Genomic DNA, 16,819 nt, shown 5'->3' with positions numbered 1-16,819 from the left:
TTAACCAATTAAGGTTAAAATCCCCGACCCGGCTGGGAATCGAACCCGGGACCCTCTGAACCGAAGGCCAGTACGCTGACCGTTCAGCCAACGAGTCGGACGATTATTAACTTTTACTCAATGACGAAACGAAGGTGCAAAGTACAAAGTATGCTGGGGACTTAGAAATACAATTTATCGGAATACAGTAATCAGCTGATTCTTGTATTTGTTTACCATATACTCTTTGATCTCGTTGGAATGCAGCAAAAAATAATTGTCAACAATCCAATGACTGTTGGGTAATTATCCAGCGAAATATCATGTATTCTCTTTAACTTCTTTTCAAATAATCTGAGTTTACAGGCATATCATATTATTTATTGAATAAATTATTATTTTCGTTATAGTTTGAACGGATATCTATGCGAAATAGTGGAAAAGCTGCGGAAGTTATAACTCCTTTTTATAATCTGCCTTTGTAAGTATTATAGCAACAAACCTACAGATATTTTTAAAAATCAATATTATTACCTAAATTATTTCCTAAATGTAAATTTGAAACAAAGTACACCTAGTTAGCCTACTTTACCTAGAAAACGTAATCTACTGAACACCAACTGAACCACTTGATATAAAATTCAAATAAATATCACTACTCCCAATTTCTACCAACAAGCACTAAACACCAGTATATAAATAGCACTAAATGAATCACAAACACATAAAATTAAATAATTTCAGTAGATTTTAACTACTTTACACTACGATAATGTAAGAGCAATCTCAACAGCCGACCATTCACAAGCGCGTCCAGTGATGGAAATGTAATGGAGGGGAACAAACAACTGACAAAATAAAGTCATACAATATAAAGTTAAGAACTTGAATAGAGACATATAATAAGATAAACAGAAGCTGCAGAGCAGAAACAAGCTTGTGAAACTTTAATCCTCAGACACTCGCGCTAGACACAGCGTTACTCGCTTCTTTCAACAACTCGATCCAGAAATCCTTCATTGGTAATCCAATCTACCCATATCACCTTCAATTTTGGTTAAATTTCAAAGGCTTCTATTCTCCTTCTTTTGATTAGTTATTGTCCAGGTTTCACTTCCACACAATGCCATCCACCACACAAACATATTGTATGCAGAAATAATTTTTATAACATGTACATCTGTGTTTGAAGTAAAGAAATTACTTTTCTTAAGAGAGGCCTTCCTTGATTTGGCTAGTCTAATGTGTATGGTATGTTATGTTCTCATTGCTACTGCTAAAACTGGTTATTCTGCTACCTAAGTAAAAATATCCATCAATTTCCCTTTAAGACCTTATTTCATAATCTGGTACCTGCTGCATCATCGGACAACATATGACTGTATTCCGTTATTTTTACTTTAAATTTATTTATCTCTATCTTGTTTTCCTACAAGACTATATCAATTGCATTTAAAATTCTGCACCATGTAAAAATTCTCTGTTATTCAAAACTTAATTCAGAAGCGTTACTAAACCAATCAATTACTGCTGTATAAGAAGCAATTATGCTCTACAGTGTTCGAAAGCTTATTGCAGACTAACTGACACTGTAATATCACTGGGGCAAACTATATAGGCCAGGATAGCTATTGCATCATCCACTTCCCCAGACACAGCACAAGGAATAACCAGCAACTTGACTGAGGCTCGCACTGTTACTATAATATCCCAAAGTTACGAGTCATCATCGACTTTTCTTATTTCTGAAGTTCTCCTTATTTCATGGTATCTAGTCATTCATATCACCTCTTTTACCACCATATTTCAAAATATTTCCTTGATTTTCTTCTCTTGAATATTGTCTTCAGTGACATTAACTAGAAATTCATGTTATATACCCAGAAAGCATTGTTTTTCTTCTTTAAATTATGACTGTTAAACTTCTTTGGTCATTTTTATATGGAAGAGAACTTATTCAACAAATGGTTTACTTTCAAAGTGTATACAGTGCAATCTTGACACAACAGTATCACATGCACAGAAAAATATATTGTTGTTGAGCAAGTTACCGGTACCATCATAAAGAGGGATTTAAAATAATGAGTTCTCATGTCAATTGGTGAACACATTAATATCTGAAAATTGAATTATATTAACTACCTGCCTTATAATATAATTTAATTCCCAGTAATATGAAGTTTACAACAACAGAAACACAAAATAATACAAAATGGCAATTTACCTATGTCCACCGAGTACATTCATACTGACCACGTAATTTTAATTTTTCACACATAATCGTTGTTTACAATATGCAGCACTCCACTATTGTAAACTGCCATAGTTAAAGAAATATGAAATGAGTCTGTTTCACATTCCTCTTCACAGACAAACACATATAGACCTAACTGCACCGAGATTCACTCCTACAGCTACAACATTTCTTGGAATGTACAACAATCTGCCAAAACGAGATAATGAAGGGACTATTTTAGTTTTAAGTAGTTGTCCGATAACTACAGTACATCCATTCAAATCCTCCTGGTACCGGTATGCACACTGAATAGATCTTCCTGGAATTTCAAATCTGTTGAGTTCTCAGAGTTGCTCAACACAACCTACTCCTCAAGTAAAAATATAGCTATGAACACTCTTGCTTGCTCTGCATACACAGTAGGAAAGTTCAATCTTCCTATGGCAGTAACAGATGTTCCTAATTACTTTTGTGCTTGCAAGAGTGTCATTAAATCGAGCAGAAGTTTACATTAAATTAATGGAATTAATGTCAGGACCGGAATATTTCATCATTTCAGAAGGAATTATCATTGTGTTGGTAATTGTTGTATGGAGATTCCACTGTATACTTGCTTTTGTTGTAGTGATGTAGATTTTCCTTTTGTTGTTTATCATTTCAGAATGGAATTTTTGTATCAAGTTTGTTTGTGGGTGAGAACTATGAAGATACCACTCCCAATAAAAGGATTAAAAGCATTGAATACAAGGCTGAGAAATGATCAGATGGTGAATAACCTTATTTGACATGTTAAATTGTCTGATGTCTAAAGAAATGAATTGCTCAACAAGCTGAAAAGTTCATGAATTCAAATGCTTCACTGTTATTACATGAGAAAATTATAAGTTTAAATTGTGATTCAAAGTACCAGTACTGGAAATTATGTTGAATGTTGGCCAAGAAATTGGGCTCTCTGATCAGAGTGGCAATGCATGTTAACGCACTACGGCTATGGGGCCAAGCTCCGCATTCAAGAGGCACATGGGTTCGAGCCTCATCATTGACTGTCCTGAGAATGGTTTCCTGTGGTTTCCTCATTTTCACTTCCAGGCAAATGCTGGGATAGTTCCAATAAATAAATATATATATGTGGTTGCAGTTTATTTACTATTTTTTTGCCTTCCTAAATAGATTTAAAGTGCTGCAGGTCAGTACCTCAGAACTTTCTTTCTCTACTTCTAGGTTGTTGCCATTGGGAAGAAACTGTTAGTTATGCAATGGCGGCATTCTGCCGCTTGGACTGCATGGTGTCCTGCAAGTGATACTGACACGGTTGATGGTTTTCAATATATAAGGGTATGTATTCCCATATTAATGCATATTTACTAAATGCTGGAGAGAATACATCAAACTAAGAACTCCTAATAATTGTATTTTCTTCAAGGACATTAAAATATTGTGCATGACTTGGGCCTGAGTATTTTGAAAAGACAGTCATTTTTGAGATTAAGATTTCTGCTAATGGTCCACTTATAAGTCTACTAAAGCATTAGAAAGGTCCTTCCAGTTTACTCATAAGTGAATCAGGTCCTCTCAATTATGAACATGTTTACCTATCAGATTTATGATCATAAAAAAAAAAAAAAAAAGACAAATTCAATAACCCTTTATTCATGTCCCAAATCCCTAAACTTCAATTTATGCCCTTAGTTTCCAAACTGAAGGAGACAGATATTCTTATATACATTATTTTCTACAAGCAAAGGAGGTGGCAGCACTTCAAGTACTCTTTCTGAAGGTCAGTCAAAAGTCTTGGCACTTCATAGAGTTGATGTTGGCATATTAAAAATGCTGGTAAAACTAGATGAGCTCTATAGAGAAACTGCAGTAACAGATGGTATTAGTGAACATGAAGCTGTTTTTGCCATACTTAAAAATAAATCTGATAGAAAGGAAGGTCTTAAAAGTAGCCACTGAACTTTATTTTTAGTGTGTTTTGTTTATTTTTCTCTATTGTTGTGTAAAATGGCATTACCGCTAATAAATTATTATTATTATTATTATTATTATTATTATTATTATTATTATTATTATTATTATTATTATTATTATTATTATTATTATTATTATTATTATTATTATTATTCAGTACTATATGGCTGATAAAAAAGGTATGAGAACGTTTTTTAAAAGTAACTATGATTCATGGAAATTGGCAAATAGAAATGTAAACATAATCTGGGATGGGTTTAAAGCAATTGTTGAGGAATGTGAAAACAGTCATGTACCTTTAAGTATGGTAAGGAATGGTATATACCTGCTATATGATAACTGAGAAGTAAAGAGACTAAGAAGGAGGTGCAGGTCAGAAAGAAATAGAGTTAGAAATGGCTGTGGAAGTAAAGAGAAATTGAAGGAACTTACTAGGAAATTGAATCTAGCTAAGAAGTCAGTTAAGGATTATCTGATGGCAAGCATAATTGTCAGTCATACAAATTTTAGTGAAAAATGGAAGGGTAGTAGGTACATTAAGGCAGAAACAGGTTCCAAGAAGGACATTTCAGCAATCATTAATGAACAAGGGAAGTGTGTACACGAGGATCTTCAAAAGGTAGAAGTATTCAGTCAGCAGTATGTAAAGGTTATTGGTTACAAGGATAATGTCTGCACCGGGTGAGTTGGCCGTGCAGTTAGGGCCATGCAGCTGTGAGCTTGCATCCGGGAGATAGTAGGTTTGAATCCCACTGTCGTGTCGGCAGCCCTGAACATGGTTTTCCATGGTTTCCCATTTTCACACCAGGCAAATGCTGGGGCTGTACATTAATTAAGGCCACAGCCATTTCCTTCCAATTCCCAGCCCTTTCCTATCTCATCATCGCCATAAGACCTATCTGTGTCAGTGCAACGTAAAGCCACTAGCCATAAAAATAAAAAAAAGATAATATCCAGATAGAGGAGGTGACTAATACTAAAGAAGTATTAAAATTTACCTATGATAAGGAGATTTACAATAAGTTATAAAAGTTGAAAACTAGAAAGCAGCTGGAATTGATAAGATTTTCAGGGATACTAAACCAATTAATTACTGCTGTATGAGAAGCAATTATGCTTTACAGTGTTCAAAAGTTTATTGCAGACTAACTGACACTGTAACATCACTGGGGCGAGCTATTTAGGCCAGGGTAGCTATTGCATCATCCACTTGCCCAGACACAACACAAGGAATAACCAACAATTTGACTGAGGCTCACACTGTTAGTTTTAAGCAATCATGTGAACTGTCGGTAACTGAATAATGTACTTCTTCAATTCCTTTTGGTTTAACCAAAGGAAATGTTGAATATTGGTAAATATTTTGTAATTAAATTTAGATAGATATCAGTAATAATTTCTTCCTCAAATAGTATGTAGGCAAGCGTTGTGTGCTCACCAGCCGCTTGATGACACCATTGTCTACATCTGTGGTAGGTTTCAGCAGTATTGTATCAGATCAGTACAGCTTGCATTGGTGCGACGTAAAGATGGCCATGCCACTCTCTGTTTCTACCAAGTAACAACAGTGTTCTGTAGTCCGTTTTTTGTGGTCTGAGGGTACCAGAAGCGAAAATTCATAGAAGACTTTCAGCACAATGTGGGTACAATGTTTTGCCACTGCGAAGTGTTTACTAGTGGCTGAACAGTTCAAAAAGAGTCGCACAATCCTGAGAGATGGATGAAACGAGTGTGGCTGGCTAGTGTCTGCTACTGATTGCCAAACTACTCCAGAGATGGCAGCACAAGCATTGGACACTCTTTGGTTGTTGATCTCTTTCGTGGGGTTGGAATGTGGAACAAACAGCCACATCCATCAAGAGGGTGGTGCAAGGTCGTATCCCTGTAAGTTATCACGTGACGCCAAAATTTATTTGCTATTTCGTGAAGTACTCAAGTTCTTGCTTGTGAGTGGTTCTTTTCTTGTGCTATAAATGATGATATATGACAAATGTGTATTGTTGTAATATAAATGATTCAGTTTCATGTGCTTGTAGTGGAATTATGAAACAAAGAAAATGTGGGAATGATGTAATTTTGAAATTACATCACACCGATCAGAGAGTAGTTCAGTAGGCATGGATATAAGAGTGCTAGGGTCAATTTGCAATTGTTTGCAATTCTTTTTCAGTTACATACCCTAAACCAGAAGTCAGAGGTCGCCACTGATTATTTGTGGGAAAGGTATAGTGCTGTATAACGCAGAATGTAAGATGCTTTTTAAGTTATAAAGTCTTAAGCAATCATGTGAACTGTCAGTAAATGAATAATGTACTTCTGCAATTCCTTTCGGTTTAACCAAAGAAATGTTGAATATTTGTAAATATTCTGTAATTAAATTTAGATAGATATCAGTAATCAGTGAAGGATGAGGAAAGATCCGGGCATCCGTCTGCAGTCATAACTGATGCCAATATTGAACAAGTGTTCAACAGAAGAGTGACTCTTGATGTCATGGCAAACCATATGTATATTAGACATGGTTCTGCATATGAAATCTTGCATAACAGGCTTAACTCTCACACAGTCTATTCAAGATGGGTTCCAAAACAACTCGGTGAAGAGCAGAAGCACAATCGCGTGAGAATCTGTCAGCACCTACTGGGCTGTCATGCTAACGAAGGTGAATTGTTTCTGAAACAGATCATCACTGGAGATGAAACATGGGTTCACCACTTCAAACCAGAGAGCAAATGTCAGAGCATGGAATGGAAGCATCCCGGATTCCCAGTCAAAAAGAAATTCAAGTGTCAACCTTCTGCAGGAAAAGTGATGCTCACAGTGTTTTAGGACTCTCAGGAGCCAATCTTGGAACATTAACAGGAAAAGGGGAAAACAGTAAACAGTGAATGTTACAGTGATATGCTGGTAAACAAGCTGAAACCTGTAATTCGCAACAAACGCAGAGGTTGATTGTCGGAAGGTGTTCTTTTATTGCATGACAGTACGCGTCCATATATCACCACCCATACTGCTCAAACTCTTCAGATACTACATTTTGAGGTGTTGGAGCATCCTGCATACAGTCCCGATCTCGGCCCGTCAGCAACTGTTTGGTCCACTTAAAAATGCTCTAATAGGCCGTCAATTCAGCTCCAATCAACAGGTGAAGGAAGCGGTGCATACGTGGCTTGTTCCGCTACCAAAAACCTTTTTTGCGAGGGGTATCAGAAAGCTTGTGAAATGGTGGACTATTTGCATTGAAAATCAGGGTGACTATGTTGAAAAATAATATCAACAAAAAGTGTGTACTCTTTTTGTAGTAAATTATAAAAATTGATTGCAGATACTTAGTGACTTGCCATCGTACCTTATTCCTCTGTTAAGGAGACTACTTCATTTCCTTACTTCAGCAACTTTTCACATACCATGGTACCTTTCATTTACTGATGTACATATTTAACTGGTGTTTATATGCTCAACCACTTATTTAATATGTTTATGTGCATGATCTGTATTAAGCTATATTTAGCTATGTCAGTGCCTGCCAGAATGTAATGAGCTGTACATTTCCTCTGTGTAAGCCTACAGGCTTGTTATAGTTATTTTAATTTTTTAGTTGGTTGCCTTTCTTCTTATTGTGTATGGCAATATTGATTTTATTGTAAACTTCACATAATAAAATCGTTTAATTTTTTTTCATGTATGCTGTAGGAGTTGCAAGTGGCAGAACCACCAACCTTGATGACACTGGTGGATTCCTCGCTGGCGAGATCTGACAGTGGTGTTGGAGACAATTACATCTGTGTGGGTTACCGCCATCAGTTTGATGTTGTGAATGAACGTAGTGGAGATGTGGTTCACTTGCATACTGTAGAGGGTAGTCGTGTGCATCTGGTTGCTGCAGTTGATCTGTATGAGGATCAGGAACCAGAGTTACTGCTATGCTATAATCGTGAGTTTTCATTAAAATTCCTTTCTGATAATATGTATTATATGAGTATGAACTAAGCATAATAAATAGGAAATAAATGAGAGAACAACTGCTATCAATCCTCAAAATTCCATTTGAACCAGCAACTACTTGGATTTCATAATGAACTGGTGTCAAATTTTGGAGTTTCTTGTTTGAACTACTGTGCAATGAAGAGACAATAGTGTTGCTTTCTTGTAACCTTATCATGTGGCAGTATGCCTTACATATAAGCCAGGGACAGTGTCAATATATATGTTATCACTTTAAAGAAACCTCTGATGATGATGAGCCAAACTTCTGGCACGATAACTACTCTCTATTTTTTTTTTTTGCTAGTGGCTTTACGCCGCATCAACACAGATAAGTCATATGGTGACGATGCAATGGTAAAGGCCTATGAGTTGGAAGGAAGCAGCCGTGGCCTTAATTAAGGTACAGCCCCAGCATTTGCCTGGTGTGAAAATGAGAAACCATGAAAAACCATCTTCAGGGCTGCCGACAGTGGAATTCAAACCCACCATCTACCAGATGCAAGCTCACAGCCGCGCATCCCTAATCGCACGGGCAACTCGCCCGGTGTTAACTACTAAAACCATCAGCAGTTAAAGAGACATATTATTGTATGAAATAAAAACTTTGTGGGTTCCTGGGTCTAGGGACTTCAGAAAGTGAATATTATGGAAAATCTGATGAACAAAATAAAGAATAGAGAGAACAACTGAACCAAAATGAAGGGAATGCTCAGTGATGGTTGATTAGTGTCACTTTTTACACCCAGAGATAACCTGAATTTATGTTACAAATATGTATTGCATTGACATACATATGATGATTTTTCAGTGAAAATTCCAACTCAGACTCAACAGGGATTCAAACCTCCACCATCTGGGAAGAAAGCTTGCAGCTAAGCCCCTGGTTTAATCATGCCTCCGTTAGGTCTGTTAACTGATTTTCAATTCCAGTGCTATCTTTACTGTAGCAGAATGCATTTTTCTCTTTTGGGAACATCAGATTTTAGTTTAAATTTACAGATATTATTAAGCATCCTGCAATATAATTGGTCATCCACAAATAGTTGTATTTATGGATGTGGTATCATTAACTTTTGCTTCAAAGCAAGCTTGCAATTTTGTATGACTGTTGATATCATGATCATAGCCACGAGCTTTCGAATTTCATATGAATCTGAACCACAGGGATATAACTCAAAATCCCACATGCATTGGCCAGCTTTTGAACTGTGGGCATCTTAGTAAGAAGCCAGTGAATCTGCTACTCATGAGGGAAGTACCCCGGCTCGAACGGCTAAAACTGACAGAAAGTGGGCTTAAAGTATACAGTTGTACCTATGTCAATAGCTATCAAGGCCATTCATCTGTAAAAGTATGTGTTCGGTCGCCAGTGCCATCTGACAGTCAGCGCACAGGCCGTGATGCATTGGAGCTGTACACAGTTGCAGTGTGTCATAGTATAGTGCACACACAAATGTTTGACATGAGTAGGTGGAAGCCAATCAACCCTGTGAATGTTGTGAAGTTGCTGCGCGGAAAGGTACGCCGATGCTACACACTGGATAGTGAAGATGTAAGTGGAGTGGAGAAAGGGCCATTTGCATGCATGTTATATGATATCGTAACGCAGAAATACAATGGATCTGTAACAGAACTACATACTGACACATTGGAGAGTAATGGTGACTGTGTGGCGGACAGCGTTGAAGAAACAGCACATGAGTATGAGGGTTCTAACCGTACCGACAATCCAGCAACGGAAGGAACTACACGTGACAGTGATTCTGCTCCTTCATCCCCAACAAGTGTGATACGGAGTATTGATGACTGAACATTAGACAACATTTATGAGGATTATTATAATCGCGGTTACAATTCTTATCAGAAACTAATGAAGCGTTATAGCTGCATTAGGTCGAAATCAAACTGCAAGGTAATTTTAGATAATATGACGCACAAAAGGCAAGACCCAGGTCTGTTCAAGGGAAACAAAACATTAAAACTGAAGGCTTTAAAAGAGTCTGTAAAAGCACAATTTGATGCTAGAGATAATGGTCAGTGGTCCACTACTGGCACATTCAAGCGTTAGCTCTGGAGGCAGCTAAAGCAGTTTCTGTGGATAATTTTAAAGCTTCATTGCATTTTGTCAGGACCTTCAAAGACGAATATAATATTTCGTCCAGACATATTTCTATGTTAATGGCTCACAAAAAGATTGAAGAAGAGCATGTTATTATATAAACAGCAGAAACATTTGTGGCAGACGTGAACATGTTTATTCAAGACGGGAATATAATGAAGGAATGTGTTTGGAATAGTGATCAGAGCCAATATTTTATGAACAACACACTTTCAAACAGAGGGGAAAAATCAGCAGTTGGTCTGGTACAGTCTGTGCATAGTTCTATGCATAGTTACACAATTGATGTGGCTGTGTCCATGAATGGCAAATTAGCGAGCAAGCTTTACATTTGTCTGCAGGAAAAGGATGGAACATTTGGTCCGCAGGTTGCAAAGAAACTGACTGCGATGTGTCCACGGAACATCCATGTTGAAGCGAGTAAACGTGGAAAAATTGGAGCTTCTTTAATTCAGTCCTCGCTGAACATGTGGGTGAGAGAGGTCTATTACTTTGCAATTCTTGGTCAGGACACAAAGACTACAGCGTCATTGAAGAATGTTTTCCAAATAAAGATATTACATTACAGATATTGCCACTAAATACAACCAAATACTATCAACCTCTGGATGTATATTTCTTTTGGCAATACAAACTTTATGTCAGACGTCTTGTTGATTTTGTACATTTGCAAATAGATACCACGCAGGCCACATTACCTGACTGATACTTCATCATCCGTCTTCACTCCATCATCTACAATCAAATATCTGCACCGAGATACAGACCTATGTTAACATACACATGGCAAAGAGCAGGTTATTATGTGGATGTTCCAGTTGCTTCATTTGATAATGTGATCACAGTGGCATTTTGAGTTTGGACTATTGCAATGCGGGAACATTGTAAATAATGTAGTATGTCTACATGTTGCCCTTGTTAAGTGTGCATACTGTCCCATTCCGCAGTGTTTTAATCACTTCATTGAAAATCCACATTTACACTTTGACATTGAATAAAGGATAACACAGTATCTTCTATTGTGGGAAAGATGACTACGTCAACATGGTACTGCATGTGTTAAGAGTTCCTGCTGCAAGCACGTGTTCAATCTTTTGCCAGATGATACTGCACCACATCTATTTCTTGTGACTATAATGGTCTGAAGTGCCTGTTGCATGGTAGTTCCTTCTGCGAATTGTGTTGCTGCAATATTTGTACGCCGTAATGTCCAAACATTGATTGAACACTAATGCGGGGTTTTACAGATAAATGCCCTTGATGGATAGTAGAACAGACATATATTCGTATGTTAAGCACACTTCCAGTCGGTTTTAGCCGTTTGAGTTAGGGTACTTCCCTCGTCAGTTATTATGCCCCCAGTTTTACTTAGAAAGCCACCTATCTTTTCCATTTTATAATAATATCAACAATGAAAATTAAGTGAGAGGAGGGAGGACCATAACAGGTGTTATGACCATACATGAATTACATTTATAATTGAGCAAGAACACATTGCTTACAAAAATAATTTTATTGAAATTGTCTCATGATGCATCTGAATAATCAACCTCAACAGATGGAAAAGACTAAGAATAATACAGTCTCTATATAGATGCCGTGGTCGACATGCACACATTCTACCAGGATATAACAGTCTCCCACACTTATTTTGAAGAAGAGAATTTGGTGATCATTTAAGTAACATAGTACTTAAGGTACTGCGGCAGACGGTGTTTCCTATTTGGTCGGCAGATTAGGTTTGGGGATGGAGATCCGTTTTCTTCTGCCTCAAGTCTTTGATTTTGTATGTGTTCTTCTGCTTCAAGCCTTTGATATCTCCCAGGGATTGGTTCATTCATCCAGTCAGTGAAGATGAAAGGTTGTTTATATTCAGGATGTTCCTCTTGTTGACTTGGAGTTAGTTTCTGATCAGTGAATGTTCCTGTCTTCTTTGGAACCTCTGTCCTAAATATTTGGTCAGTATGTCTTTTGAGGCTATAACCATAGTCTAGCTGAATCTGGTAATGTAAATATCAAACTTTTCAATGACTACTCCATACTTCCATGACATTTTATTCCCCTGATAGAATTTCACTTGGTCTCTGTCTCCCATGCTTAGATTGCAGTGTCCATGTGTTGCCTCTTGATTTCTTTCCTGTTTGCTTGGTCGAATAATGTCTAGTTTGATCCATAATGGTCTGTTCAAGTACAATTCAGCTGGTGATTTTCCACAATCTAGAGGGTTGGCATGATATTTCAGAAGGATCTCTTGTACTTTTCTGGATATAGACAAGGGCTCATTCGCCATAGCTTTAAGTCGACGTTTTAGCATCTGACATTTTGTTCTGCCATTCTGTTAGTTGCTGGATGCCCAGGAGCTGTGAATTTTTGGAATATACCATGTTCTCTACAAGAGGATTTGAATAGAACATTCTTCTTTTGACAAAGGTGCTTTTCTAGCATTTCAATTAAATTGTCATAATCAAAATCATTAGGTGTTTTTTGTGCCACTAGTGCAGATAATATGTTATAACTTGTAGAACCAATCAAATTAAGTAGCATCTGAGTGGCATATTTCTTGTTGGTGAACACATTTTTCAATTGTAAATAGTTTTCAAAACATTGCCTGTAATTTCAAAAGTTCCCTGCTTGTGGGTTGAAACATTCAAAGGGTGGAATTAGAAATGTATTTGAATTAATAATAGGTTGAGTAGGTTGAATTGGTGCTTGACTTCGCAGTTGATCTGAGAGTGCCTGTTGATTGGCATTGATTGCCACTAAAATTGCCAAAACTGGTCTGAATCCATGTAGGAATGTTTTGAGTTATGTCTCACACAAAATTAATTTAATGGTAGGAATATGATATTTATGTAGTCGAGGTTATATAGGTAACACGACAGTCATATTTCCATTCAGTCACTAATTGCAGAACATGTTTTTATTCACACAATATTATCATTTCCCTCTGAAGTTTGAAAGTTTCCCTCATCGCCAATTGTTATGACCATACAAGAATTACATTTATAATTAAGCATGAACACATTGCTTACAAAAATAATTGTATTGAAATTGTCTCATGATACATCTGAATAAACAGCCTCAACAGATGGAAAAGACTAAGAATAAAACACTCTATATAAATGCTGTGGTCAACATGCACGCATTCTACTGGGATTAAACAACAGGGTATGATATTTACTAGTTAAGGCAACTACCCAGGACTGCACTGCACAATATACAAAGCTTGTATGTCTTTGAGTGTCCATAGAAAATTTGGTGATTTCAAGATTGTCAAAATTCACCTACATGACTTCTACAGCCGCACATCAATTCTCTAAGCCTACTTGCAGATAAAATTTTAAAATTGCTGAAAATAGGTACTAAAGCAGTCTTCTTCTTCTCAAACTTGCTACTAAAGGCACTGTATACAAATAAGGAACAATAAATATACCTTACTTAATTTGTTGGTTAAATAAACCATATTATCCAAATGTATGTACTGACTAGTGATTAGAATAATTAATGGTGAATTCTGAATTTTTCTTATTTAACAAACAGTATTAAATTATTTCTTTCTTACAGATACATGCCATTTTCAAAAGCTATCAGGAGATAGTGCTTCAACAGAATTTGATTTTCACTGGAATTCTGTACCTTCAAGTATTGGTAAGTATTTTTATGTAAATTCAGTTATTTCAAACCACACCAGATTAGTGATACTATTATAACACTAGATGAAGGAGAATATTAAAATAAAAGAGCAGTATTCTGAATCAAAGGTTGCGATTGCACCTCATTTTCTTATTTTTTTCTTTGTTTTACAATTTTGTTTTATGTCACACCGACTCAGATAGGTCTTATTGCAATGATGGGAAAGGAAAGACCTAGGATTAGAAAGGAAGTGGCTGTGGCCCTAATTAAGGTTCCTGGTGTGAAAATGGGAAACCATGGAAAAACCATCTTCAGTGGTGCTAATAGTGGGGTTCAAACCCACTATTTTTCAGATGCAAGCTCACATGCGCCCTTAACCAAATGGCCAACTCGTCGATTTCCTTATTTTTTTAATTTTTAAAATTTTTCTTAAATGTTAACAAAATTCTATTGTGTCAGCCACATCGCTGGTTTGCTTCTCTAGTGGAAGCCGTCCAGTTCTCATGACAGAGAACCATCTTCTTTAATTGTCCAAAAGTTCAAACTACCATTAACTGTATTTTGCTTCAGTTGGTCTATGAAAGCATTCCATGGCCTTCCTTGTTGTTTCTTGCCCCCCAATCTGCCTTCCTTTATGTTTCATAATAAGCCTCTGTGTCAGTGTGTGTTTGTCCAATCCAGGGCAAGTTATCTTTCACGAGATGTCCAAGAAGTACTCTTTCTTTACCATTTTGATTGAGTACATCTAGTGGCAGCTCGTGAAGTTTAATATAGGATGGTCACGTTAAACAGACATGGATGATATAAGTCTAAAATATGCACACACAACTATAAACACCCAGGTTTACCTTGTCATTAATACTTATGTCAGATCCACCCTTCTTTCTTTAGTTGTAGCAAATCTCTCCAGCATAGGTAATACACTTTTACCTCTCAATTGCCATTGCACTTCTCAGGAATGTCTTTATTCTATTTAATGTAAATAAACACCTTTCTCTTTTCACAGCAGTCAGTTATATGGTTGTAGTAGTATTTTCTACAATAGCACATTCAGAAATACAAGTCAGTGTAGCTTTCTTTTCATTCCAACGAACTAGCTACTACCATCCTTGGTCGCAGTTTGCTTGTGACCAAGGCTGTCTCATTATAGCGGGCCTCTTCTCCAAGAAACATAGCCAAAGGTAATGTTTGGAGACAATGTACTTTAAAAGTTTGCCCTACGGTCACGTGGAGGATTGTGACCAGGAGCTGATATATAATATTTTATGCTCTATTCTGAAGCCACATTTTGCAGTTTACAGGTACTAGTCACCTTTCTTATGAGAATAAAACTGTTTATAATATTAATGTTTACTTGGAGGGCATGTGACCCTGTGACATTATGGGGCGGCCGCCACTGAGTACATCCATATTTGTGACTTGATCTCTCCAGGTATTTGAGCAGATGCCTTCAACAGCACATTTCAAAATGCCTGAATTTGTTAGGTCAGAGTTCAGGGTCCATGTTTCTTCAGAGTATATCCCCACTGACCAAAAAAATAACTTGACAGATCTCTTCCTGAGCTTTAGGTTCAGTGTGCTGTTTGAAATCTTGTTGTTGGTACCATCCTCGAATATTATTCTTCCCAGATATTTGAAGGAAGGTACCTGTTCGAGTATCTCACCATGAATGGAAATCTTGATGTCTTTCTTTTATTTACTTACCAGCTGCCTCTGTGGATCAGTGGTAGAGTGTCAGGCTCTGGATCCCAAGATAGCGGGTTCAAACCTGGCAGAAGTAGTCGGATTTTTGAAGGGCGGAAAATAGTCCATTCAACACTCCATGTCATACAATGTCAGCATGTAAAAGATCTCTGGTAACACATTTGGTGTTTATCTGACAAAATTAATTAAATCTCAGCCATAGACATCCAAGAGAGTTTTGGTTTACTCTGTCTGCCATCTAGTAGGGCTGGAGTAAAACGGAATATCAAAATTGACGAGCGGACAGCCAGATTGTGGCAAATCGAAATGTCTGCACAAGGTAGCTGAGGCCATACAATTACTTTTATTATTATTATTATTATTTACCAACATTGTTTTTGTTTTCTGTTGTATTGATTTTCATCCTCTATTTATCAGACACTTTGCATATCCATAGGTTCATCCTCTTGAGGGTTCCAGGTCTACCTGCTAGAATTGCTTGATCATCTGAAAATTTCAATGTGTGCACAACTTGACCTACTGTATTTAGACCTGTGTTTATTTTTTCCAATATACTGAGCTTGGTAGCTGCAGCCTTTTAAGGGCGGCCAGTATCCAGTATTTAGAAAATAGTGGGTTTGAACTCCATTGTTGGTAGTCCTGAAGATTGTTTTCCATGGTTTCCCATTTTCACACAATACAAATGCGGGGGCTGTAACTTAATTAAGGCCACGTCCGCTTCCTTCCCACTCCTAGCACTTTCCTCATCATCAACATAAGACCTATCTGTGTTGGTGCAATGTAAAGAAACTTGTAAAAAAAAAAAAATTGTTCCCATGGCTTCAATCAGAAACATTGAAGAAGGTTTCTTGGTAAATTAAGGGCTCCCTGTCTCTGAGGTATGAATGGCTGCTCTGTTTTGCAGCAGACATACTAATAATACAGTAGAGATGAGTTTTTATCAATTCTTGATACTCTGAAACTTTCATCCTTGAAATAAAATATTAAAATACAAATTTCTAAATACCAGTAAAAAGTTATTTATTAAATAGGCATTTTTATGTTTAAACCTTTCAATATTTGCATAATTATCAATTAAATTTCTGTATTGTATACTTTGGTATGAATTTTTAGTTACTAAACTAAAAGGCAAAGCAATCTCCATACAGGCCATAAAGGCCCTTGGAGGAGTGGAAGGTAAAGGCTTTCAC

The 16,819-nt window shown here is 36.9% G+C and overlaps 1 protein-coding gene across 1 annotated transcript in view; it reads left to right on the top strand.

Annotated features, from left to right (window-relative positions):
- The window catches only part of LOC136866822 (GTPase-activating Rap/Ran-GAP domain-like protein 3), a 451,356-nt gene that overhangs the window by 408,376 nt on the left and 26,161 nt on the right, over nt 1–16,819 (top strand). The window contains exons 17-19 of the mRNA XM_067143927.2: nt 3,437–3,550; nt 7,880–8,120; nt 13,857–13,940. Of these exons, the coding sequence (XP_067000028.2) occupies nt 3,437–3,550; nt 7,880–8,120; nt 13,857–13,940 (439 nt within the window). The remainder of the gene's footprint in view (nt 1–3,436; nt 3,551–7,879; nt 8,121–13,856; nt 13,941–16,819) is intronic.

Source organism: Anabrus simplex, chromosome 3, assembly GCF_040414725.1.
Source record: "Anabrus simplex isolate iqAnaSimp1 chromosome 3, ASM4041472v1, whole genome shotgun sequence".
In the NCBI taxonomy this organism is placed as follows: Eukaryota; Metazoa; Arthropoda; class Insecta; order Orthoptera; family Tettigoniidae; genus Anabrus; species Anabrus simplex.
This window is presented reverse-complemented; position numbering and strand designations above follow the sequence as displayed.